Source organism: Cebus imitator, unplaced genomic scaffold, assembly GCF_001604975.1.
Source record: "Cebus imitator isolate Cc_AM_T3 unplaced genomic scaffold, Cebus_imitator-1.0 Scaffold0, whole genome shotgun sequence".
NCBI classification, from domain to species: Eukaryota; Metazoa; Chordata; class Mammalia; order Primates; family Cebidae; genus Cebus; species Cebus imitator.
Window position 1 is genome coordinate 1,593,736 of NW_016107315.1, and position 24,557 is coordinate 1,618,292.

At 41.3% G+C, this 24,557-nt stretch overlaps 1 protein-coding gene across 26 annotated transcripts in view; it reads left to right on the forward strand.

The window, feature by feature from the left end:
- Positions 1-24,557, forward strand: part of PBRM1 (polybromo 1) — a 147,016-nt gene that overhangs the window by 105,934 nt on the left and 16,525 nt on the right. For all 26 annotated transcript variants that reach the window (XM_017539828.2, XM_037736327.1, XM_037736075.1 and 23 more), the window contains 4 exons: positions 6,580-6,725; positions 9,621-9,778; positions 23,260-23,443; positions 24,297-24,507. In XM_017539828.2, coding sequence (XP_017395317.1) covers positions 6,580-6,725; positions 9,621-9,778; positions 23,260-23,443; positions 24,297-24,507 — 699 coding nt within the window. The remainder of the gene's footprint in view (positions 1-6,579; positions 6,726-9,620; positions 9,779-23,259; positions 23,444-24,296; positions 24,508-24,557) is intronic.

A 24,557-nucleotide genomic window follows, 5' to 3' on the forward strand; every position in this document is an offset into this window, starting at 1 on the left:
TGAAAGAACAATGGAATGTGGAAGATGGCCTATTAAATTTGGAAGTGGGTGATGGTTTCTGCAATGGCCAAAGTGTACATATATTTTGAAATTTTTTTTTTGAGATGGAGTATCACCCTTTTGCCAAGCTGGAGTACAGTGGTGTGATCTCAGCTCACTGCAACCTCCACCTCCTGGGTTCAGGCGATTCTCCTGTCTCAGCCTCCCAAGTAGCTGGGACTACAGACCCATGCCACCACGCTCAGCTAATTTTTGTATTTTTAGTAGAAATGGGGTTTCATCATGTTGGCCAGGATGGTCTCGGTCTCTTGACCTCATGATCTGCCTGCCTTGGCCTCCCAAAGTGCTTGGATTACAGGTAGGTGACTTTTTTTTTTAAGGGTCCTATGATTATTATGCTGTTTAAACTGTTTCACAGCATGGAGAACAAGAAATTTCCAGTTTGTTTTGCAAAGCCACAATAATCTTGATTCCACATCATGAAAAATGGAAACAAAAAACTGCAACTCAGTCTTATTCATATATATTGATGCCAGAATTACTTGGGGAAAAAAAGTAAGTGAAATGAAATTACTTCTTTGAGAACAACATAATCAAGAAGTGGGAGTTTATTCTAAGGATGCAAGAACTGTTCAAAGTTAGGAAAATCTTTGAATTTCATTTATTATTTCATTAGATGAAGGAAAAATTATTTGGTGAAGAATGCATCTTGATTTTTTAAAAGTGTTTCAATAGGTATTTCCTCAAGTGTGATTTTTAAAAAATTCATATTTGTGTCTCAAGCCTAAAGCCCATAAAACAAATTCCTTTTTAAAGTTGCATACTGGACAAAACAGCTTGCTGTCCTACTGTTACTTAATATTTTTCTGAAGTTAGCCAATGTAGTTAGATAAACAAAAGCAGTAAAAATATTGACAATAAAGAAGCAAGAGGACAAGTGTGGTGGTTCACACCTGTACACTACAAAAAGTGTGTAGTGCACACTCAGCACTACAAAAATGAGCAGAGGCCCAAATAGCCCAAAATCCTAGCACTTTGGGAGGCCAAGGCAGGTGGATCACTCGAGTCCAGGATTTTGCGACTAACCTAGGATCGTCTCTATAAAAAATGTGAAAATTAGCCAGGCATGGTAGCACACGCTTGTACACCCAACTACTTGGAGGGCTGAGGTTGGGGGTATCTCATGAGCCCAGGAGGGGCAACAGAGCACTCCAGCCTGGGCAACAGAGCGAGACTTTTTTGCAGATAATTAGGGGAAATGAACTGGAAAGGTTTGGAAACAGAAAATTTAGCAAGTAGAAATTTCAAAATCCATATATTAAATGAACAGTCTTCTTATATGAACTAATAAGACTTTTGAAAGTAAAGTGAAAGTGTTGAATATACTTTAGCAAATGATAGAAAAATCTTACGGAAGAAAATATCCAATTCACACTAACAACAAAATACATTAAGAAATAGCCTTAACAAGGAATGTATAGAACCTCTAGGAAAAAAATTTACCGAAGGACATAAAAGACTTGCATAAATTGTTTTTGAAACTTGACAAAATTATTCTAGCATTCTTATTAGAATAAATATGTGACAGTCACCAGAAAAGAAGGGGGGAAAGGGCATGAAAGAGCTTTGCCCTTTGACAGCGAACTGAGGTATTTTTTTTTTAATTTAAAAATTAGAGAGCTTTGCCCTGCCAGATGTATTCAATTTTATAAAACTACAGTTAAAAAACAAAATTGAAGCCTGGTACAGTGTCGCACGCCTGTAATCCCAGCATTTTGGGAGGCCAAGGCGGGTGGATCAGTTGCAGCCAGGAGTTTCAGACCACCCTAGGCAACATAGCAAGACCTTGTCTCTACAGAAAAATTTTTAAATTTTATTTAATTTAGAAAATGGTTATTTACCTATAATTTTTTCCAATAATTTGGAATAGACAGCGATTTCTGTGCATTATATAAAACCATTGATTGTTTTATTGATTTATGATTGAAAATATAAGTTTAATGAAACAGTCTAGGGACTACTGTTTCTAATATGCAAAGAACTCTTTGGAATCTGGTGGGGAAAGTAGCACTACAGAGTGAGCAGAGGCCCAAATACATAAATTACAGAAGGGAGGCAGCCGAAAACATGTATAATAATTTGTATAATGCCTGACAGGATGGCAAGAGTTGAAAAGGCTGATAGGCCAGTCAAGGTGGCTCACGCCTGTAATCTCAGCACTTTGGGACGCTGAGGTGGGCAGATCACAAGATCAAGAGATCAAGACCATTCTGGACAATATGGTGAAACCCTGTCTCTACTAAAAACTACGAAAATTAGCTGGACATGGTGGCGTGCACCTATAGTCCCAGCTACTTGGGAAGCCGAAGCAGGAGAATCTCTTGAACCTGGGAGACAGAGGTTGCAGTGAGCTGGGATCGTGCCACTGCACTCCAACCTGGCAACAGAGCAAGACTCCATCTCAAAAAAAGAAAAAAGAAAAGACTGATAATACGTATAGCCTGGTACAGGATAAGACCATACACACTTTTATCCTGTTGGTGTCTTTTTTTTTTTTTTTTTGAGATGGAGTCTCGCTGTTGCCCAGGCTGGAATACAGTGACGTGATCTCAGCTCACTGCAACCTCTGCCTCCTGGGTTCAAGTGATTCTGCCACCTCGGTTTCCTAAGTACCTGGGATTACAGGCATGCACCACCACACTCAGTTAATTTTTGTATTTTTAGTAGAGACGGGGTTTCACCATGTTGGCCAGGCTTGTCACAAATCCCTGACCTCTAGTGAACCGCCTGCCTCAGCCTCCCAAAGTGCTGGGATTAGTGGCATGAGCCACTGCACCCAGCCCTATTGGTGTCTTTGACCCACCAGTTTGATGGCAAAGAATGTGCTCCAGTGATAGTACTCAAACAGGTGCTCCAAAGGATTCTCAATAAGAGGCAACATCACTTATTTATAAAAGCATAAACCCTGACTGGGCACAGTTGCTCACCCTTGTGATCCCAGCACCTTGGAAGGCCGAGGTGGGCGGATTACCTGAAGTCAGGTTAAGACCCATATCTACTGAAAATATAAAAATTAGCTGGGCATAGTGGCACAGGCCTGTAATCCCAGCTGCTTAGGAGGCGGAGGCAGGAGAATCGCTTGAACCCAGGCAGCAGAGGTTTCAGTGAGCCCATTATGCACCACTGCACTCTAGCCTGGGTGACAGAGCGAAACTCCATCTCAAAAAAAAAAAAAAAAAAAAAGAATTTAATGAGTTGTCATACAATCATATAATGTAATACTCTGCAGCCAGTGAAAGGAATAAAGTAGATGGCTATAGCCGTACAACCATAAATGTGCCCAGTCTTATGTGATCCTGAAAACTAAACAGAGTTAAGCCTAGTTAATACTTGGATGTGATTCTACTTGTACCAGGTGCTACAGGTTTAAGGGGAAAAAAAGTAATTTACATATACCAATGTGAAAACAACATAAAAAACTATATACTATATACTAAACCAGGTGATTGTTTCTGAGGTTGGGTCAGGAAAGACTTTTATATTTTAAGTTTTGCATGCTCTAATGTTTTAATTATTTCAAACAAATGTATAAAGTCAAGAAAGATAGAGTTGTAAAATTGTTAATGTGAAAACTGGAAAAATATGGAATTCTTAGTGTCATAGAGAAAACATCCATTTTAATGTCCTAACAGTATTGTGTTAGAAAGGAAGCATGAGAAAGAATGTGATTTTTTAAATATTTTACCAGTATGGGATTGTGTGGGAATCATAAAATAATTTCTTTTAAAATAAGAATTGTCCGGTCAGGCTCGTGGCTCACACCTTAATCCCAGCACTTTGGGAAGCTGAGGCGGGCAGCATGGTGGCAGGCGCCTTTAATCCCAGCTACTTGGGAGGGAGAGGCAGGAGAAACACTTGAACCAGGGAGATGAAGGTTGCAGTGAGCTGAAATCACACCACTGCACTCCAGCCTGGGCAACAGAACAAGACTCTGTCTCAAAAAAAAAAAAAAAAAAGAATTATCAGTGGAAGCCAGCATGATAATTAACCTAGATTTCTTAATCTGATATTTGGAAGTCCCTAGGAACTCTCTGTATATGAGTTACTTGGTCTTTGTGGTCTCATCTTTATTTTAATATTACATGGCCAAGACAGGTCATTCAGGAACTCTTCTTTTTTTGAGACGGAGTCTCAGTCTGTCACCCAGGCTGGAGTGCAGTGGTGGGATTTTGACGCATTGCAACCTCCCCATCCCAGGTTTAAGTGATTCTACTGTCTTTGAGTAGCTGGTACTACAGGCACATACCACCATGGCCAGCTAATTTTTGTATTTTTGGTAGAGATGGGTTTCTACTGTATTGATCAAGCTGATCTTGAACTTCTGACCTCAGGTGATCCACCTGCCTTGGCCTCCCAAAGTGCTGGGATTACAGGCCAGAGCCACTGTGCCCAGCTGGAACTTCTTTCAATAATAACTTTAGAGTAGAACCCATTCCTTAAAAGAAAAGGTATTATTAATCTCATGGGTTGTTTTATTCACAGCTTCCACTCTCATATGACCCTTTCCCATCATATATATGGAACCTCTCTGATTTCTTTTTTTTTGAGACAAGGTCTGTCCAGGCTGAAATGTAGTGGCACAATCTCGGCTCACTGCAACCTCTGCTTCCTGGGTTCAAGCAATTCTTATGCCTCAGTTTCCTGAGTTCCTGGGGCTACAGGCACACACCACCGTTCCTGGCTACTTGTTGTATCTTTAGTAGAGATGGGGTTTTACCATGTTGGCCAGTCTGGTCTCGAACTCCTGGCCTCAAGTGATCTGCCTGCCTTGGCCTTCCAAAGTGCTGGGATTACAGGTGTGAGCACCGTGCCCGGCGTTCCCTCATTCTTAATGATTTTCCAAGAATACCACTTCAGTATCACATTTGAAGTCATAAAAATCAGAATATTAAATTACTTGGACATTGGAGGGACATTGGAGGGTTTTTTTTTTAAGTGCGAAGTTGAGATATTCACCAGAAGATGCTATAGAAACTTGGAGTCACTGGAGTTCCCTCAGCTATATATGTTTTGGAGTTAATATATTTATAACATCTCGCCCTGTGCCCATTGTCTGTTAGGTTCTCAGTAAATGGTGGTTCTTCTTTACCATATTTACATTAGTTGAAAATATCTTCCTTTTGCTTTTTCTTTTTTAGTCAGGACTATAAAACAACAAAAATAATTGTGTCTGTTAAGTGGTTGTTATGAGTCAAGCATTTTTCTATGTACTTGAGCATGGATTATGTCACTTAAGCTTCCTAACAGTCCTGTCTGGTGTCCACACTATCATTGTCTTCATTTTACAAATGAGGAAACTAAGGCATAAGAGGTCAGGTAATTTGCCCAAGGTTATAGCAGTCAGTAGGTAACAGATGCCGTAATTTATTAAATAACTGAGTGTGTTTATGTCACAGAGGCTATGCTATTCCTTTCCTTGTTGGAACAAATCAAAATAGTAAACATTTTAAATCTATCAGTTGTTTTTTATGGTTTCTTTTTTTTGAGACAGGGTCTTACTTTGTTTCCCAAGCTGGAGTTCAGTGGTACAGCCCCTGTTCCCTGCAAACTCTGATTCCCAGGTCCAAGCAGTCTTTCCACCTCAGCCTCCTAAGTAGCTGTGAATACAGGTGCATGTCACCAAGGGCAACTAATTTTTAAAATTTTTTGGAAATGAGGTCTCAGTATATTGCCCAGGCTAGTCTTGAACTCCTTGGGCTCAAGCAGTCCTTCCACCTTGGCCTCCCAGAGTGTGGGGGTTATGACATGAGCCACTATGCCTGGCCTAAGTCTATCAATTGTTAATGTTAAGACATTAAGGGAACTCAGTAAATGTGATAGAAAGGAAGCATGTGTAGAATTTGTGCCTTATACTCTAGTAATGCATTAATGAGTCTGCTTTTAAATACTGATAAATCCTCTCCAGTTTTTTTTTTTTCCTAAAGGCTGTGGGAATTGAAGACAGGAGAAAGACAGGATAAAAACATCTTGGGATAATATTTTAGGAAAATTAACTAGAAATGTAAAATAGATACTTGATAAGACTTAGTTTATTTCAACAATCTAATTTTTTGGTTTCCTAGCCTCCTTCAAAGTTTCTATTTATGTGTTTTTTTGTTTTAATTTACTTTTTTGTATGTGTGACAGGGTCTTGTTCTGTCACCCAGGCTGGAGTACAGTGGTGTTATCCTAGCTCACTGCAACCTTGACCTCCCAAGCTCAAGTGATCTACCCACCACAGTCTCCTAAGTAGCTGGGACTACAGGTGTGCGCTACCGTGCCTGATTAATTTTTTAATTTCTCTTTTTAGTTGAGATAGGGTCTCACTGTGTTGCCCAAACTGGTCTCAAACACTTGGGCTCGAGCAATTCTCCTGCCTTGACCTCCCAAAATGCTGAGATTATAGATGTAAGCTGTTGCACCTAACCAATAGTTGTTTTTTCTTTTTAGTTAATGTGAAAGAATGTCTGCTTTCCTTTCTTACCTTCTCTATTTCTTGATTATCAGCTACCTTTCTTCAGCCAGTTTTCTTTACAACAGGAAAAAGAAGATGTCCCTGTGGAAATGTCCAATGGTGAACCAGGTTGCCACTACTTTGAGCAGCTCCATTACAATGACATGTGGCTGAAGGTTGGCGACTGTGTCTTCATCAAGTCCCATGGCCTCGTGCGTCCTCGCGTGGGCAGGCGAGTATCATTCAAATAGGGAAGATGAGGTTGAATCCAAGAAATCTGGACCCAGTAGAAATTAATCACCCTTCTGATGAAGACACAGTCCTTCTGGCAATTTCTCCAGCTTCTTCTCACACCACATTCCCTTCCAACCACACTTTCTTCTTTACTCCCATGGGCTCTTTTGTTTTCTTCCACTATTTACAGAACTCTCAGCTCAGAAATCTCCCTGCCTACTTCATATGGTAAACTCCTTTAACATAAATTTGAAATGGCACTGCCTTAAAAGGAAGTCTTTCCTGTCCCCTGCAGACTGGGTTAAGTCTCCCTGTTGCACACTCTCAGAGCACCACATATTTCCTTCTCCTTAGCATACGTATCACAGATTGGTGTTCATTATGTTATTGTCAAATCATAGTGCATGAAACATAGTAGGGGCTCAGATATTTGATGAACAAGTAAATGACAAAAGAATGACAGTATGGTTGGATGGCAAACACAGCAGAGTAATATAGGGTTGGGCAGGAGAGGATACTGGTTAAGAACAGTAGTTGGTTCCCTGAGTCCCAGCTCTGCTAGTTTTAGGTCCTTAAGTGAATGATTTATCCCTCCGGGCTTCAGTTTCCTTCTCATATCTGTTCATCATTCAGTAAGCATTTATTCCGACTGTTTACCAGGCTCTGAGGATACATTAATGAATAAATGTCTTGTGGAGCTTTTTTCTAGTATGAAGACAACAATAAACATCTTGAATAAGTAAAGTATATAGTATGTTAGATTGTAATACATGCTGTAGAAAAAATAGAGCAGGACAGGGGGAGAAGAGGGTCCGTGGTTGGAGCAGGGAGAATAGCTTATATAGGCCTCACAGAGAAGTCAGCAGCTGAGCCAACACTTGAAGAAACTGATGAGTAATGTGAATATCCAGAGAGAAAAGATTCCAGGTAGTGGGAACAGCCAGTATAAACACCTGAGAGAGAAGTATGCCAGCCTGTTTGTTACTAGGAGAGTGAGCTATTCATGAGTTAGTAAGAGATAAGTGCCAGAGGTAGGGTCCACATCACATAGGGCCTCAGAGACCATTATAGGGACTTGAGCTTTTACTGAGTTTCATGGAGTGCCATCTGATTGTTTCAAGCACCAGAAGTGACATTTGATTTAGATCTTAGTAGGATTGCTCTGCCTATTTGGTATTGAGAATAGACCATAAAGAGTCAAGGTAGGCCAGGCACAGTGACTCACATCTGTAATCCCAGCACTTTGGGAGGCTGAGGTGGGTAGATCATGAGGTCAAGCGTTTGAGACTAGCCTAGGCAAGATGGTGAAACCCCGTCTCTACTAAAAATACAAAAAAATTAGCCAGGCATGGTGGCACATGCCTATAGTCCCAGCTACTAAGGAGGCTGAGGCAGGAGAATCACCTGAACCCAGGAGGTAGAGGTTGCAGTGAGCCAAGACCACTCCACTGCCCTCCAGCCTGGGCGACAGAGTGAGACTCTGTCTCAAAAAAAAAAAAAAGAGTCAAAGTAGAAGCAAGGAGATCCATCACCTAGGAGGTGGTTGCAATAATCCAGGCAAGAATGACGCTGCTTGAGACCAGGGTGATTGCACAGGATAGTATTTTGAAGGTCAAATTAATAGTATTATTGAAAAATGGGATGTAGGATCTGAGAAAGATAAGTCAGGGGTGACTTCTGTGTGTAAGCCTGAGGATCTGAAAGGGTACGGTTATTATTAACTGAGATAAGTACAATACTTCATATGAGGAATTACGAGAATATGGGACAATAATAATGTCAACTTTTTGGGTTGGTTGTCAAGAATACTGGCTTTCATCAAATTCTCAAGGGATGAAGGGGTACTAGATCTCTTTTTTATTTATTTATTTTTTTGAGACAGTGCCTGGCTCTGTCACCTAGGCTAGAGTGCAGTGGCATGATCTCAGCTCACTACAACCTCCACCTCCTGGCCTGAAGCCATCTTCTCAGCCTCCCAAGTAGCTGGGACTATAGGTGTACACTACCATACCTGGCTAATTTTTGTATTTTTAGTGGAGATGGGGTTTCACCATGTTGTCCAGGCTGGTCTTGAACTCCTGAGCTCACAGGATTTGCCCATCTTGGCTTCCCAAAGTGCTGGGATTACAGGTGTGAGCCACTGTGCCCAGCCAGGGGTATTAGATCTTTTTTTGAGACGGAGTTTCGCTCTTGTTACCCAGGCTGGAGTGCAATGGCGTGATCTCGGCTCACGGCAACCTCCACCTCCTGGGCTCAGGCAATTCTCCTGCCTCAGCCTCCTCAGTAGCTGGGATTACAGGCAAGCGCCACCATGCCCAGCTAATGTTTTGTATTTTTAGTAGAGACGGGATTTCACCATGTTGACCAGGATGGTCTCGATCTGTTGACCTTGTGATCCACCCGCCTCAGCCTCCCAAAGTGCCGGGATTACAGGCGTGAGCCACCGCGCCCGGCCGGGGTATTAGATCTTGACCTTCAAAAAGATTATAAACCACTGTCTTAAAGAAATGTCTGCCACTCATGTGATCTGACCCAAAATATTGATGGTTTGTGTCTTTGTTTGGTTTACAAATCCGATGACAGATGCTTCATTCAGCTTTCTTCATGAACGTCTCAGAAAGAAAACCTGGTTGTTACATAAAATTATTAAGTTTTGTGCCTTGATATTATGTTAAAAAAATTTTTCCCTTGGACTTATAGCCAAATGTTTCTCTCTGTTTTTCTAAGTATCTTTTCATGTGTTTAATGGGGGAAAAGTTAATAACGTCTTATCAAAACAGCCAATGAAACTTCTCTAAATGGTACACATTACTAAGTTTTGGTTAATGGAATTTTTGTTAATATTTCAAGAAGGAAGCTATTTTAATGTAATTTCTATATTTGTCTCCCCAAGAATCGAAAAAGTATGGGTTCGAGATGGAGCTGCATATTTTTATGGCCCCATCTTCATTCACCCAGAAGAGACGGAGCACGAGCCCACAAAAATGTTCTACAAAAAAGAAGTATTTCTGAGTAATCTGGAAGAAACCTGCCCCATGACATGTATTCTTGGTAGGTATTTGTGCTTTTTTATTTAATCATGTTTATTCCATCAAAATTGATTACTACTTCTGTGCTAGGCACTGTTCAAGATGTTAGGTATATAGCAGTGCCTAAATCTAAATCTCTGTTCTCTTATGTTGGGGCAAAGGTTGGGGAGTCAGTAAATAAATTTAAAAAATAAATATATAGAATATCTGGTAATTAGGGTACTAGCAAACCTCTCACCTTACCCTTCCAAAGGCATGCCACCACACCCAGCTAATTTCTGAAGGATAGTTTTGCTAGGTATAGAATTCTCCGTTGATACTTTTTTTGTTCATGTCTTTTTTTTTTTTTTTTTTTTTTTTTTTTTTTTTTTTTTTTTTTTTTTTTTTTTTTTGAAACAGAGTCTCTCTGTCACCAGGCTGGAGTGCAGTGGTGCCATCTTGGCTCACTGTAACCTCCGCCTCCCAGGTTCATGCTGTTCTCCTGCCTCAGCCTCCCAAGTCGCTGGGACTACAGGTGCACACCACCACGCCCAGCCAATTTTTGTGTTTTTAGTAGAGATGGGGTTTCACCATGTTGGCCAGGATGGTCTCGATCTCTTGACCTCATGATCCACCTGCCTTGGCTTTCCAAAATGCTGGGATTACAGGCGTGAGCCACCATGCCCAGCCTTGTTCATGTCTTTCATCAAATTTGGGGAGTTTGGGGCCCTTATTTCTTCAAATATTCTTTCTGCTCCTTTCTCTACTTCCCTCTGGAACTCTCATTATACTTATGTTGGTGTGCTTAATGGTGGCTCACAAGTCTCTCAGACTCTTCATTTTTCTTTACCTTTTTTTTTTCCTTTCTGCTTCTCAGTCTGGATAACTTCAAATAACCTGTCTTCAGGTGCACTCATTCTCTGCTTGCTCAGATCTTCTGTTGAACCCTTCTAATAAATTTTTCATTTCAGTTATTATACTTTTTAGCCCTAGAATTTCTATTTAGTTTTTATAATTTGTCTCATTTGTATTCACTATTTGCTAAGACAATTTACTGGTTTCATTTAGATCTTTGAGTATATTTAAGACAGTTGCTTTAAGGTCAGACATGGTGGTTCACACCTGTAATCCCAACGCTTTGGAAGGCCAAGGTGGGCGGATCACCTGAAGTCGGTAGTTTGAGAACAGCCTGCCCAACATGGTGAAACCTCTTCTCTGCTAAACAACAGCAACAAAAATTCAAAAAATTTAGCTCGGCATGGTGGCACATGTCTGTAGTCTCAGTTACTCGGGAGGCTGAGGCATGAGAATTGCTGGAACCTGGGAGGTGGAGATTGCAGTAAGCCAAGATCATGCCATTGCACTCTAGCCTGGATTACAAAGTGAGACTTTGTCTCAAAAAAAGAGACAGTTGATTTAAAGTATTTATGTAATAAGTCCAATGTCTGGACTTCCTCAGGAACAATTTCTATTCATTTTGTTCTTTCCTATGAATGGACTTTGCATGCTTCATAATTCTTTGTTGAAAACTGGACATTTTGGATATTACAGTGTGATAACTCTGGAAATCCGATTCTCCCCATCTTCAGGCTTTGTTCTTACTACTTGTTATAGGTTATGGTTGTTTGTTCAGTGACTCTTCTTTTTTGTGTGTATGTGTGTATTCTTGGCTGGGCACAGTGGCTCACACCTTTAATCCCAACACTTTGGGAGGCTGAGGTGGGCAGATCACTTGAGCCCAGGAGTTCGAGACCAGCCTGGGCAACATGGCGAAACCCTTTCTCTACAAAAAATACAAAAATTACCTAGGTGTGGTGGCCTGTACCCATGGTCCCAGCTACTCGGGAGGCTGAGATGGTAGGGTCAAGGCTACAGTAAGACATGATCATGCCATTGTACTCCAGCCTGGGCAACAGAGTGAGACCCTGTCTCAAAAAAAAAAAGATTTTGTTGTTGTTGTATGTGGTCACTATATTCTCTGTTCGATAAGCTTAGTGATCAGCCAGTGATTTTACAGAGGTTTTCGTAAATGCCTGGCACCAATAAAACCACAAAACTCCCCATCTTCACAGCTGATTTCTCTGTGTATGTTGGAGCACACCTTCAACACTCAGCCGTGCAGATTACAACTCTGCTTTGCCTTTACTTCCTGCTTGTACAGAACTTGAAAGTCAGCCAGAAATGAGATCTTAGGGCTTTCTTAGGTGTTTTCTGAGCACGTACACTATTGTTGGCATGTGAAATGGAGGAGTGGCAAGCTCTAAGGGCCATTCGTTCACAGAATGGTCCTTTCTGAGCATGTACACTATTGTTGGCATGTGTATGGCCTTCTAAGCTCCCAGTAATATATGGAAACTTTTCAGAACCCTTATTCCCCTTAGCATCTCACTCCCCACCTTTTCCTCTGAGGCCTTTTGTCATATCTACTGTTGGCCCCAACTGATACCCTTTGCCCCAGCTGGCAACAGCTGGTTCATTTGACCTTAAATGTGCTGTGGTTTGAATGTTTGTGTCTCCTTCAAAATTCATGAGTTAAAATGTAATCCCTAGTGCAACAGTGTTGGGAAGTGGGGACTTTTAGGACATGTTTAGATCATGAGGGCTTGTCCTTGTGAATACAATATTGCTGTTATAGAAAGGGCTCATGTCGGCCCAGGGCAGTGGCTCACACCTGTAATCCGAACACTTTGGGAGGCCAAGGCGGGCAGATCATGAGGTTAAGAGATGGAGACCATCCTGGCCAACATAGTGAAACCTCGTTTCTACTAAANCCTGGCCAACATAGTGAAACCTCGTTTCTACTAAAAATACAAAAAAAAAAAAAAAAAATTAGTTGGGCACAGTATCGTGGCACCAGTAGTCCCAGCTACTTAGGAGGCTGAGGCAGGAGAACTGCTTGAACCCGGGAGGTAGAGGTTGCAGTGAGCCAAGATTGTGCTACCACACTCCAGCCTGGCAACAAAAAAAAAGGAGGGGTGGGTGCTCATGTAAATGGGTTTGCCCTGTCTTATGAATGGATCTTGGACTTTCCAGCTTCCAGAACTGTGAGACAACTGTTCTTTATAAATTACCCAATCTGTGGTATTTTGTTGTAGGAACACAAACAGACTAAGACATAATGTTTTTGACAAAAGAAGCTTAGCCACTTCTCCATCCTGAGAGAATTCCAAGTTAAGCAAAATGAAGGCAAGCACTTTGCATTAGTGTTTAGAAAGCTACCTGACAGGTCAAAACAGATGACCACAGTTCTTTGAGCATAGAGCTGCATTGCTTCCACTATCACCAGAATCTCACAACAGGAATGGAGGCTGCCATCTTTAAGACTGCCACTGGTACAGAAAGTAAGGGATGGAGTGAGGATAAGTTAAAATGCTACAAAGCTCTCCTGCCAAGTTTCAGTCACTTTTTTTCTTACTTAAGCATTTGCTTGGTTGCTGTAAACCTTTGACTATCTTCCAGAGTTTCAGTGAAGTTTATTCTGCGTTTTCACTGTTTCTCTGAAGGAATGGCCCTTAGAGCTCACCGCTCCTCCATTTTCACTGACAGAAACTGATGTAATTTCTTTCTAAAGATTCTTGTTAGAACGTGTTGCATTCTGGCCTGGCACAGTGGCTCATGCCTATAATCCCAGCACTTTGAGAGGTCGAGGCAGGCGGATCACCTGAGATCAGGAGTTTGAGGCCAGCCTGTTCAATGTAGTGAAACCCCATCTCTACTATACAAAAATTAGCCAGGCGTGGTGGCATGCACCTGTAATCTCAGCTACTAGGGAGGCTGAGGCAGGAGAATCATTTGAACCTGAGAGGCAGACGTTGTAGTGAGCCAAGATCAAGCCACTGCACTCCAGCCTGGGTGACAGAGCAAAAAGAAAGAAAAAAAGAAAATGTGTTGCATTTTACAGTTTATGTACCAGTTTTATATCTAGGATCTCATTAAATTCTCAACATAACCCTGTAAGAAAGAATGACCAGGCGTGGTGGCTCACGCCTATAATCCCCGCACTTTGAGAGACTGAGGTGGGTGAATTACGAGGTCAGGAGTTCAAGACCAACCTTGTCAACATAGTGAAACCCCATTTTTACTAAAAATAGAAAAAATTGGCCAGGTGTGGTGGTGGGCGCCTGTAATCCCAGCTACTTGGGAGGCTGAGGCAAGAGAATCGCTTGAACCTGGGAGGTGAAGGTTGCAGTGAGCAGAGAGCATGCCACTGCACTCCAGCCAGGGCGACAGTGCAAGTCTCCGTCTCAAAAAAAAAAAAAAAAGAAAGATGATGATATTCTCAGAAAGGTGAAATTACTACTCTCAAGGAGTGGGCCAGAACTAAAACCTAGGTTTTCCTACTACTTCTTTAGCTGGTCTACAGCTAGCTGGGACACTTGTGATGATCAAAGGAGGTGCCAGCAATATTTGGTAGGACAACAGGCATACAATGAAATATAAGGTAAAACCTAAAAGAAAATGCATCTAGTAATCACAAAGTGGTATTTCAGCCTAGCTTGTGGAATTCACTGCCCCCAAGCCCCCAAGGAAAAAGGGTTTGTTACATAAGCTTTAGAGAATTTATAATTTAATTGTATTAACTTTACACACTATTAAATGTAAATCATATTTTTCCACTTCTTTGTCTCTGAAATAGAAGTTTTACAGATAATTAGATGAGGTATCACTTTTTCATCTCCTGTTACATATGCAGAAGACAATCCTGTTTTTCCAACGGTTATGTTCTTTCATCAGTTTTGTTGAAGAATTGTTTTCATTAACTTAAACAGTAATCAAGCTGGGCACAGTGGCTCATGCCTGTATTCCCAGCACTTTGGGAGGCTGAGGCAGGTGGATCACTTGAGCTCAGGAGTTCAAGACCAACCTGGCCAACATAGTGAAATGCCATCTTTACTAAACATACAAAAAAAATTACCCAGATGTGGTGGCACATGCCTGTAGTCCCAGCTGCTCAAGAGGCTGAGGGAGGAGAATCGCTTAAAACTGTGAGACAGAGGTTGCAGTAAGCCGAGATCGTTCCACCACACTCCAGCCTGAGTAACAGAGTGAGACTCTGACTCAAAAAAACAAAAACAAGAAATAACTTGGCTGGGCGAGGTGGCTTATGCTTGTAATCCTAGCACTTTGGGAAGCCGAGGTGGGTAGATCACAAGGTCAGGAGATTAAGACCATCCTGGCCAATGTGGTGAAACCCCGTCTCTACTAAAAATACAAAACTTAGCTGGGCATGGTGACATGCGCCTGTAATCCCAGCTACTCAGGAGGCTGGGGCAGGAGAATCACTTGAACCCAGGAGGCAGAGGTTGCAGTGAGCTTAGACCATGCCACTGCACTCCAGCCTGGCGACAGAGCAAAACCCTGTCTCAAAAAAAAAAAAAAAAAAAAGGAACTTAAACAATAATCAGATGGCTACATCTGGCAGTCAGTACCTCTACCCGTAACCCCTTAGGTGATAAAATTTGTAGGAACCTGGGCTCTTGAAACATACCAAGTACTAATTTATTTGCAGGTTCTGTTTCCTTCACAGTAGATTTTTATAACATTTCATTAATTAAAAAACTGTCCTCAGTAAGGCAAGGAAAATGTCTAAAGATTTGAAAGGAAAAACAAAAGAGTTTTTTTGAAAAACAATAGGTATGTAGAAAATTCAAGAGATATTCAGATAAACTCTTAAAATTAGTAAATGAAAATACAAAGTTGTTTCCTTTTTTTTTTTGAGGTAGGATCTCACTTTGTTATCCAGGCTGGCGTGCAGTAGTGTGATCATAACTTACTGCAGCCTGCAACTCCTAGGCTCAAGCAGTCCTCCCATCTCAGCCTTCTAGGTAGCTGGGACTACAAGCATGTACCACCACTCCCAGCTAATTTTTTTAAAATTTATTTTTTAGGCCGGGCGCGGTGGCTTAAGCCTGTAATCCCAGCACTTTGGGAGGCCGAGGCGGGTGGATCACGAGGTCAAGAGATCGAGACCATCCTGGTCAACATGGTGAAACCCCATCTCTACTAAAAATACAAAAAATTAGCTGGGCATGGTGGCACGTGCCTGTAATCCCAGCTACTCAGGAGGCTGAGGCAGGAGAATTGCCTGAACCCAGGAGGCGGAGGTTGCGGTGAGCCGAGATCGCGCCATTGCACTCCAGCCTGGGTAACAAGAGCGAAACTCCGTCCCCAAGAAAAAAAAAAAAAATTTATTTTTTGTGGAGATGAGGTCTCACTGCTTCCCAGGCTGGTCTCAAACTCTTGGCTTCAAGCATCCTCCCTGCTCGGCTTCCCCCAAAGTGCTGGGATGATAGGCGTGAGCCACCTCACCTGGCCCCAATATTTATATTTCTGTATCTGTATCCCATCAATGGGCAATTGGAAAATTATTACCAGTCAGGCACGGTGGCTCACACCTGTAATCCCAGCATTTTGGGAGGCCGAGGCGATGCAGATCACAAGTCAAGAAATGAAGACCATCCTGGACAACATGATGAAACCCTGTCTTTACTAAAAATACAAAAATTAGCTGGGCGTGGTGGTGCACCCCTGTAATCCCAGCTATTTGGGAGGCTGAGGTGGGCAGATCACTTGAGATGAGAAGTTCAAGACCAACCTGGCCAACATGGTGAAACTCTGTCTCTACTAAAAATATAAAAATTAGCTGGGCATGATGACACGCACGTGTAGTCCCAGCTACTTGGGAAACTGAGGCAAGAGAATCTCTTGAACCCGGGAGGTGGAGATTACACTGAGCCAGGATCACGCCACTGCACTCCAACCTGGTGACAGAGTGAGACTCTGTCTAAAAAAAAGAAAAATGAAAAGAAAACTATTACCATTTGCATTCAATACCTAGGAATAAATCTTTAAAAGATAGCCAAGGTGGTGGCTCACACCTGTAGTCCCAGCACTTTGAGAGCCCAAGGCAGAAGAGTCACCCGAGACCAGGAGTTGAAGACCAGCCTGGACACCAGAAGGAGACTCTTTCTACCAAAAAAACAAAACCAAACAAAGAAACAAAAAAGATGCGTAAAGCACCTGCACACGCGTGGGCGCGTGGGCGCGCGCACACACACATCTCAAAGAAAATTTTTGAGAAATTAAAGACAAAGTTATCCATCACGTTTATAGCTGGAAAACTCAGTATTTTTATAAAGATATCAGTTCTCCCCAAATTGATCTATAGGTTCATTACAGGTCTTGATAGGTCTTGATAATTTTTTTGTACTTTATTAAATTAAGTTTTCTGAACTTTCATCTTTTGCCTGTCTTTTGGGGGGCTTGGTAGGAGCCGCAAGTCAGGACACAGAGACACCACCTCCATTCCAAAGCCACCAGTCACTTTTATTCTCTGGCTGTGACCAGAATTATTTTTTCCTAATGTCTATTTTTCTCTCTATAAAACATGAAAAATATTAATTGCCCCTTTTCTGAATTAAAAGGCCCTTCAATTGTGCAAATAAAGTTTTGTGTAAATTAAAAGCAGTGATAGTAATTGTAGCTATTTTAAGTTTGGGAAATGTTTCTGGCCTGTTTTTCATGTACATGTTTAGTAAGTGTTAGCTATAAATATTCGTGTTAAGGTCAAGAGCAAAATAGGGATATCCTAGCTGGGCACGGTGGCTCATGCCTATAATTTCAGCACTTGGGAGGCTGAGGCAAAGCAGATCACAAGTCAAGATATCAGGAATTCAAGACCAGCCTGGTCAACATGGTGAAACTCTGTCTCTACTAAAAAATTTAAAAATTAGCTGGGCTTGGTGGTGGGTGCCTGTAATCCCAGCTACTGGGTAGGCTGAAGCAGGAAAATCGCTTGAACTTGGGAGGTGGAGGTTGCAGTGAGCCAAGATTGAGCCACTGCCCTCCAGCCTGGCAACCGAGTGAGACTCTGTCTCAAAAATAAATAAATAAATAAATAAATAAATAAATAAATAGGGATGTTCTTATCACACTTATTTAACATTGTTCTAGAAGCACTAGCCAGCGCAGTTAGAAGAAACAGAAGTCTAAAATAAGAAAAGTAAGGAGGTGAAAATTCAAAAGCATCAACTAAGAAATCATGGCAAACAGTAAGAGAAGTAAGGTGAATGAATATAAAATAAATAATATATCTATTATATTAAAAGATTCAGTACTAATAAAATACCTTGGATAAACTTAACAAGATATGTGCCACATCTGTATGAAAAATGTTTTAAAATGTTATATAAGTAATGTTTGAACACATTGTAAAGCATATCATATTCTTAGATAGGTTTCAACATCATAAAGATGTCCATCCTCCCTAAATTAGTCTTTAATATCCCATTAGATATACCAGTGGGAATTTGCTTGTGAAGAAGTTTATACTACCTGAACGCATTTAAAAAATCATATGGAAAAAGAAATTTAGGACTGCGCACAGTGGCTCATGCCTGTTATCATTCCCAGCACTTTGTGAGGCCGAGTCTGAAGGATCACTTGAACCCAGGAGTTTGAGACCAGCTGGGGCAAGATGGCAAAACCCCATTTCTACAAAAAGTACAGAAATTAGCTGAGTGGCACTCTCCTGTAGTCCCAGCTACTCAGGACAGGGAGCTGAGGTACGAGGATCGCTTGAGTCCAGAAGATTGAGGCTGCAGTAAGCCATCATCTCACCACTGCACTGCAGGCTGGGCAATAAAGTGAGACCCTTTCTCAAAAAATGAAAAAGAAACTCAGGAAAATTCTAAAAAGTATAGTGTAAGGGGATCTATCCTTAGCAGATATTAAGACATTATCGCACTACAATAATTAAAACTATTTCTATGATATATGAACAAACAGGTTATTTAAACAAAATAGAAAGTTTAGCAAATATATAACAGTGGCATATTAGATAAGTGGTGAAAGTTGTATTTTTCTCTAAATGGTTTTGGAAACTCAACCATTTGGAAAAATAAAATTGTGGCCATATCCCACATCTTAAATTTGGGATAGATTCCCAGATGAATCATAAATTTAAATAAACATAAAATTAAAAACAAAGATACCAAAAGAAACCATGGGAAAGAAATTTTGTTAATCTCTGACGTAAAAGCCAGAACTCATACAATGAAATACTGATAAATTCAACTGTATAAAAATGGAAAATATCTATGTGACCAAAACTGGCAAAAACAAAAATGAAAATTTGAGAAAATATTTGCAGTGTTTATTATAGACAGAGAACTGATTTTTCTTATATATGAAGAGCTCCTGTAAAGCAATTAGATAAAGATCAACATCCAGCAGGAAAATGGGCAAAAAAGATAAGAGAGCAGAAAGAAATTACTAGGGCCCAGTGTGATGACTCAATGCCTGTAATGCCATCACTTTGGGAGGCTGAGGTGGGCGGATCACAAGGTGAGGAGTTCGAGACCAGCCTGGCCAATATGGTGAACCCTGTCTCTACTAAAAATACAAAAAAATTAGGTGTGGTGGTGCCTGCCGGTAATCCTAGCTACTCGGGAGGCAGAGGTAGGAGAATTGCTTGAACCCGGGAGGCGGAGGTTGCAGTGAGCTGAGACCATGCCATTGCACTCCAGCCTGGGCAACAGAGCAAGACTCCATCTCAAATAAAAAAATTAGCTGAGTGTGATGGTAGGCGCCTGTAGTTCCAGCTACTCCAGAGACAGAAGCAGGAGAATCACTTGAACCCAGGAGGCAGAGGTTGCAGTGAGCCAGAATTGCACCACTGCACTCCAGCCTGAGTAACAGCAAGACTCCATTAAAAAAAAAAAAAAAACTACCAATGATTCTTAAACAAATGAAAATATAGCTAACCTCAGCCATTAGAGAAATGCTAAATTACCCAGATGATTTTTCTTTTTTGAGATTACCTGTCAAATTGTCAAAGATCTGGAAGACATTTCTCACTAATTGGCAAGAGCATGAGGAAATGGTATTTACCTACTTTGTGGTAGTCTGCGAGTTAGGACACCCTTTATGGAAAGTAATTTTATAATACCTATAAAAATTTAGCTGGGCGCAGTGGCTCACGCCTGTAATCCCAGCACTTCGTGAGGCAGGTGAATCACCTGAGGTCGGGAGTTCGAGACCAGCCTGACCAACATGGAGAAATGCTGTCTCTACTAGATATACAAAATTAGCTGGGCGTGGTGGTACATGCCTGTAATCCCAGCTACTGGGGAGGCTGAGGCAGGAGAATCGCATGATTCCAGGAGGCGGAGGTTGTGGTGAGCCAAGATCACGCCACTGCACTCCATCCTAGACAACAAGAGTGAAACTGCGTCTTAACAAATTTTAAAATGTACATATCCTTTGACCCAGCTTTTTTTTTTTTTTTTTGAGACGGAGTTTTGCTCTTGTTGCCCAGGTTGCAGCAGTGTAATGGCACAATCCACCCGCCTCAGGTGATCCACCTGCCTCAGCCTCCTAGAGTGCTAGGATTATAGGCATGAGCCACCGTGACCGGCCCTGACCCAGCTTTTATACTTCCAGAAATTTATACTTCAGTTGTATTCACCTATGTGCAAATTGATATGTCTTAAATTATTTATTTCAGTGTTGTTTAGCATCAGTAGAAGAACAAAAATTGGGAAACAACCTAGTTATTCATCTATAGGGAACTAGTTGAATAATAAAAGCCATAATCTCCAAGCCATGTTATTTTGTGACAAAATTCAGATATAAAACAGTTTTAAGTGATATGCTGCCATTTATGGGAGTTTATTGTTTTATATATATGACATAAAATTCATCATCTTAACCTTTTTTTTTTTTTTTTCCCCTGAGATGGAGTCTTTTCTCTGTCACCCAGGCTGGAGTCAGTGGCACAATCTCAGCTCACTGCAACCTCTGCCTCCTGGGTTCAAGTGATTCTCCTGCCTCAGTCTTCTGAGTAGCTGGAATTACAGGGGCACACCTGGCTAATTTTTGTATTTTTAGTAGAGACAGGGTTTTTTCATGTCAGCCAGGCTGGTCTCAAACTCCTGACCTCAGTTGATCCGCCTGCCTTGGCCTCCCAAAATGCTAGGATTATAGGCATGAGCCACCGCACCCAGCTTCAACCATTTTAAAGTGTACAGTTCAGTGGCTTTAAGTCCTTTAACAATATTGTACAGACATTACCACTGTTCGTTTCTAGAACTTTTTCATCATCCCAAATAGAAACTTTGTATCCATTAAACAACTCTTTATTTTCTTCTTCCCCCGGCCCTAGTAATCTCTATTCTACTTTCTGCTCATAATATAAGTGGAATCATGTAATATTTGTCCTATCTGGCTTATTTTACTTAGCATAGTGTTTTCAGGGTTCATCCCTGTTGTACCATATATCAGAATTTTATTCCTAAGGCTATATGTTCATTATATGTATACTACATCTGTTAATGGAGTTATAAGTTTTCACATTTTATCTATTGTGAATAAAACTGCTCTTATCAGTGTTGTGTAAGTATCTATTTGATCCTCTGGTTTCTTTTGGATATATACTTAGAAGTAGAATTGCTAGGTCATATGGTAACTCTGTTTAATTTTTGGAGAAACTGCCTAATTATTTTCCACAGCAACTGCGCCATTTTACAGTCCTGTCAACGAGATACAAGGGTTCAATTTTCTTCACATCCTTGCCGACACTTGTTATTTTCCATTTTGGATTTTTAATTTTTTTTTAATATAGCCATCCTAATGGGGTGTGAAGTAATATTTTATTGAGGTTTTGATTGGCATTTCCCTAATGATGAGTGATGTTAAGCATTATTTCATGTGCCTATTGGACATTTGTATGCTTTAGAGAAATGTCACTTTAGATCTTTTGCACATTTTTTAATTGGGTTATGTATTTGTCCTATTGTTGAGTTGTAGGAATACATATTCTGAATACTAGACTCTTCCTAGATATATGATTTGCAAATATTTTCTTGTATGGCTTATCTTTTCACTTTCTTGATAGTATCCTTTGGAACACAATGAGTATTGCTGTGTTGTCCAGGCTGGAGTGCAGTGGGGCACTCTTGGCTCACTGCAACCTCCACCTCCCAGGTTCAAGCGATTCTCCTGCCTCAGCCTCCCGAGTCACTGGTATTACAGGGGAGTGCCATCACGCCCACCTAATTGTTTTTGTATTTTTATTAGAGATGAGGTTTTATCATGTTGGCTAGGCTAGTCTTGAACTCCTGACTAGGTGATCCACCCACCTCAGCCTCTCAAAGTGCCGAGATTATAGGCATGAGTCACTGCATCCGATGCAGCCTATTTCCTTTGGTTGCTTGTGCTTTTTTGCGGGGGGAGGGTGGTTGGGGAGAGGGTGCAGAGTCTTGCTCTTGTCACCCAGGCTGGAGTGCAATGGCTCAATCTTGGCACGCTGCAACCTCTGCCTCCTGGGTTCAAGCAATTCTCCTGCCTTAGCCTCCCGAGTAGCTGGGATTACAGGTGCCCACCACCACGCCTGGCTAATTTTGGTAGTTTTAGTAGAGACAGGGTTTCACCACGTTGGCCAGGCTGTACAAACTCCTGACCTCATGTGATCCTCCTGCCTTGGCCTCTCAAAGTGCTGGGATTACAGGCTTGAGCTATCACACTCAGCCCATTTTGAATTAATTTTTATATGTGATAGTAGGTAGGAGTTCAACTGCATTCATGTGCAGAAATGGAAATCTAGTTTTCCTGATACCATACTATCTTTTGAAAAGAGTATTCTTTCCCCCATTGAATTGTCTTGGAACCCTTATCAAAAACCAGTTGCCCATAAAAGCCCTATTATATGGGTTTATTTCTACACTTTCAGTTCTCTTCCATTTACCTATATATTCTATCCTTATGCCAATATGTATCCTTTTATATCTTTTTTTTTTTTTTTTTTGACAGGGTCTCACTCTGTCACCCAGGCTGCAGTGCAATGGCGCAATCACAGCTTACTGTAGCCTCGACTTCCCAGATTCAGATGATTCCCACTTCAGCCTCCTGAGTAGCTGGGCCTATAGGCATGTGCCACATGCCTCGTTGATTTTTTGTGTTTTTTGTAGAAGTTGGGGGTCTCACTATGTTTCCCAGGCTGGTCTCGAACTCCTGAGCTCTAGAGATCTGCCCACCTCAGCTTCTCAGAGTGCTGGGATTACAGGCGTGAGCCACCACAACTAGCCCCTTTTATTTCTTTTTAATTTTTAATTATATGAATGTATTCGTCCAAAAATAATAAAATGTTGACTGGATACAGTGGCTCACGCCTGTAATCCCAGCACTTTGGGAGACTGGGACCGACAGATCACCTGAGGTTGGGAGTTCTAGGCCAGCCTGACTAACATGGAGAAAACCCCATCTCTACTAAAAATACAAAATTAGCTGGGCGTGGTGGCACATGCCTGTAATCCAGCTACTCGGGAGACTGAGGCAGGAGAATTGCTTGGACCCAAGAGGTGGAGGTTGTGGTAAGCAGATCACCCCATCGCATTCCAATCTGGGCAACAAGAGTGAAACCCATCTCAAAAAAATAATAAATAATAATAATAATAAAATGTTAAAACAATTATTAACTGTGACCATAGTTTACTCCTTTAATCTCTTTCTAATTTTCTCTTTCAGGAAAGTGTGCTGTATTGTCATTCAAGGACTTCCTCTCCTGCAGGCCAACTGAAATACCAGAAAATGACATTCTGCTTTGTGAGAGCCGCTACAATGAGAGCGACAAGCAGATGAAGAAATTCAAAGGATTGAAGAGATTTTCACTCTCTGCTAAAGTGGTAGATGATGAAATTTACTACTTCAGGTAAAGCTTGAAAAACTAAAAAAAAAGGAGCACTTCCATTAACTTATGTCAACGTAGTATAGTCCAATGTTTTTAACTTTTCATTAGATCTTAAACTAGAATAGTAAATATTTCAAATAGAAAATATTTATTAATTCAGTTAAAGATTAAAGGATCATAATCTGCTGGGTCCTGGTAGCTACTTAGCAGTGCCCTTGGCTTAGACTCCAGTAACTGTGGGATGAGGTAGATATGTCTGGTTCTGGTTCATATCCTGTCTGTTAGGAGATTTCTCAGTTCCACAGACTATGAAAACTCTTTTTTTTGAGACAGAGTCTCGCTCTGTCACCCAGGCTGGAGTGCAGTGGCATAATCTCAGCTCACTGCAACCTCCGCTTCCCCGGTTCAGGCGACTCTCCTGCCTCAGCCTCCCCAGTAGCTGGAATTACAGGCATGTGCCACCACACCCGGCTGATTTTTGTATTTTTAGTAGAGACGGGTTTTTACCATGTTGATAAAGCTGGTCTCAAACTCGTGACCTTGTGATCCGCCCATCTTGGCCTCCCAAAGTGCTGGGATTACAAGTATGAGCCACTACACCCGGCCAAAAACTCTTTTTGCTGTATATAGGCAACTAGATCCCATCCTTGGACACAATGCTCTTATAGGTATTCAGCAGAATTATTTAAAAACAAGCATCTCTAAATAGAAGTAATTTCATAAATACACATTTAAACTCTTTCCATGCTGCCTTTAGAGTGTACATTGCAGATTGCCAGAAGTCACTTCTAGTGGTTAAGGTGGAACACTGCTTTTTGACTCATTCTGGGGGAGCATTAGCTGATTTTAGGTTTTTTTATGTGACTTTTTTCAGAAAACCGATTGTTCCTCAGAAGGAGCCATCACCTTTGTTGGAAAAGAAGATCCAATTGCTAGAAGCTAAATTTGCCGAGTTAGAAGGTGGAGATGATGATATTGAAGAGATGGGAGAAGAAGATAGTGAGGCCATTGAACCTCCTTCTCTACCTCAGCTTCAGACCCCCCTGGCCAGTGAGCTGGACCTCATGCCCTACACACCCCCACAGGTGAAGTGACAAGTTCCTGTTACTTGTCTTATTCCCACCTTTGGTTTGCA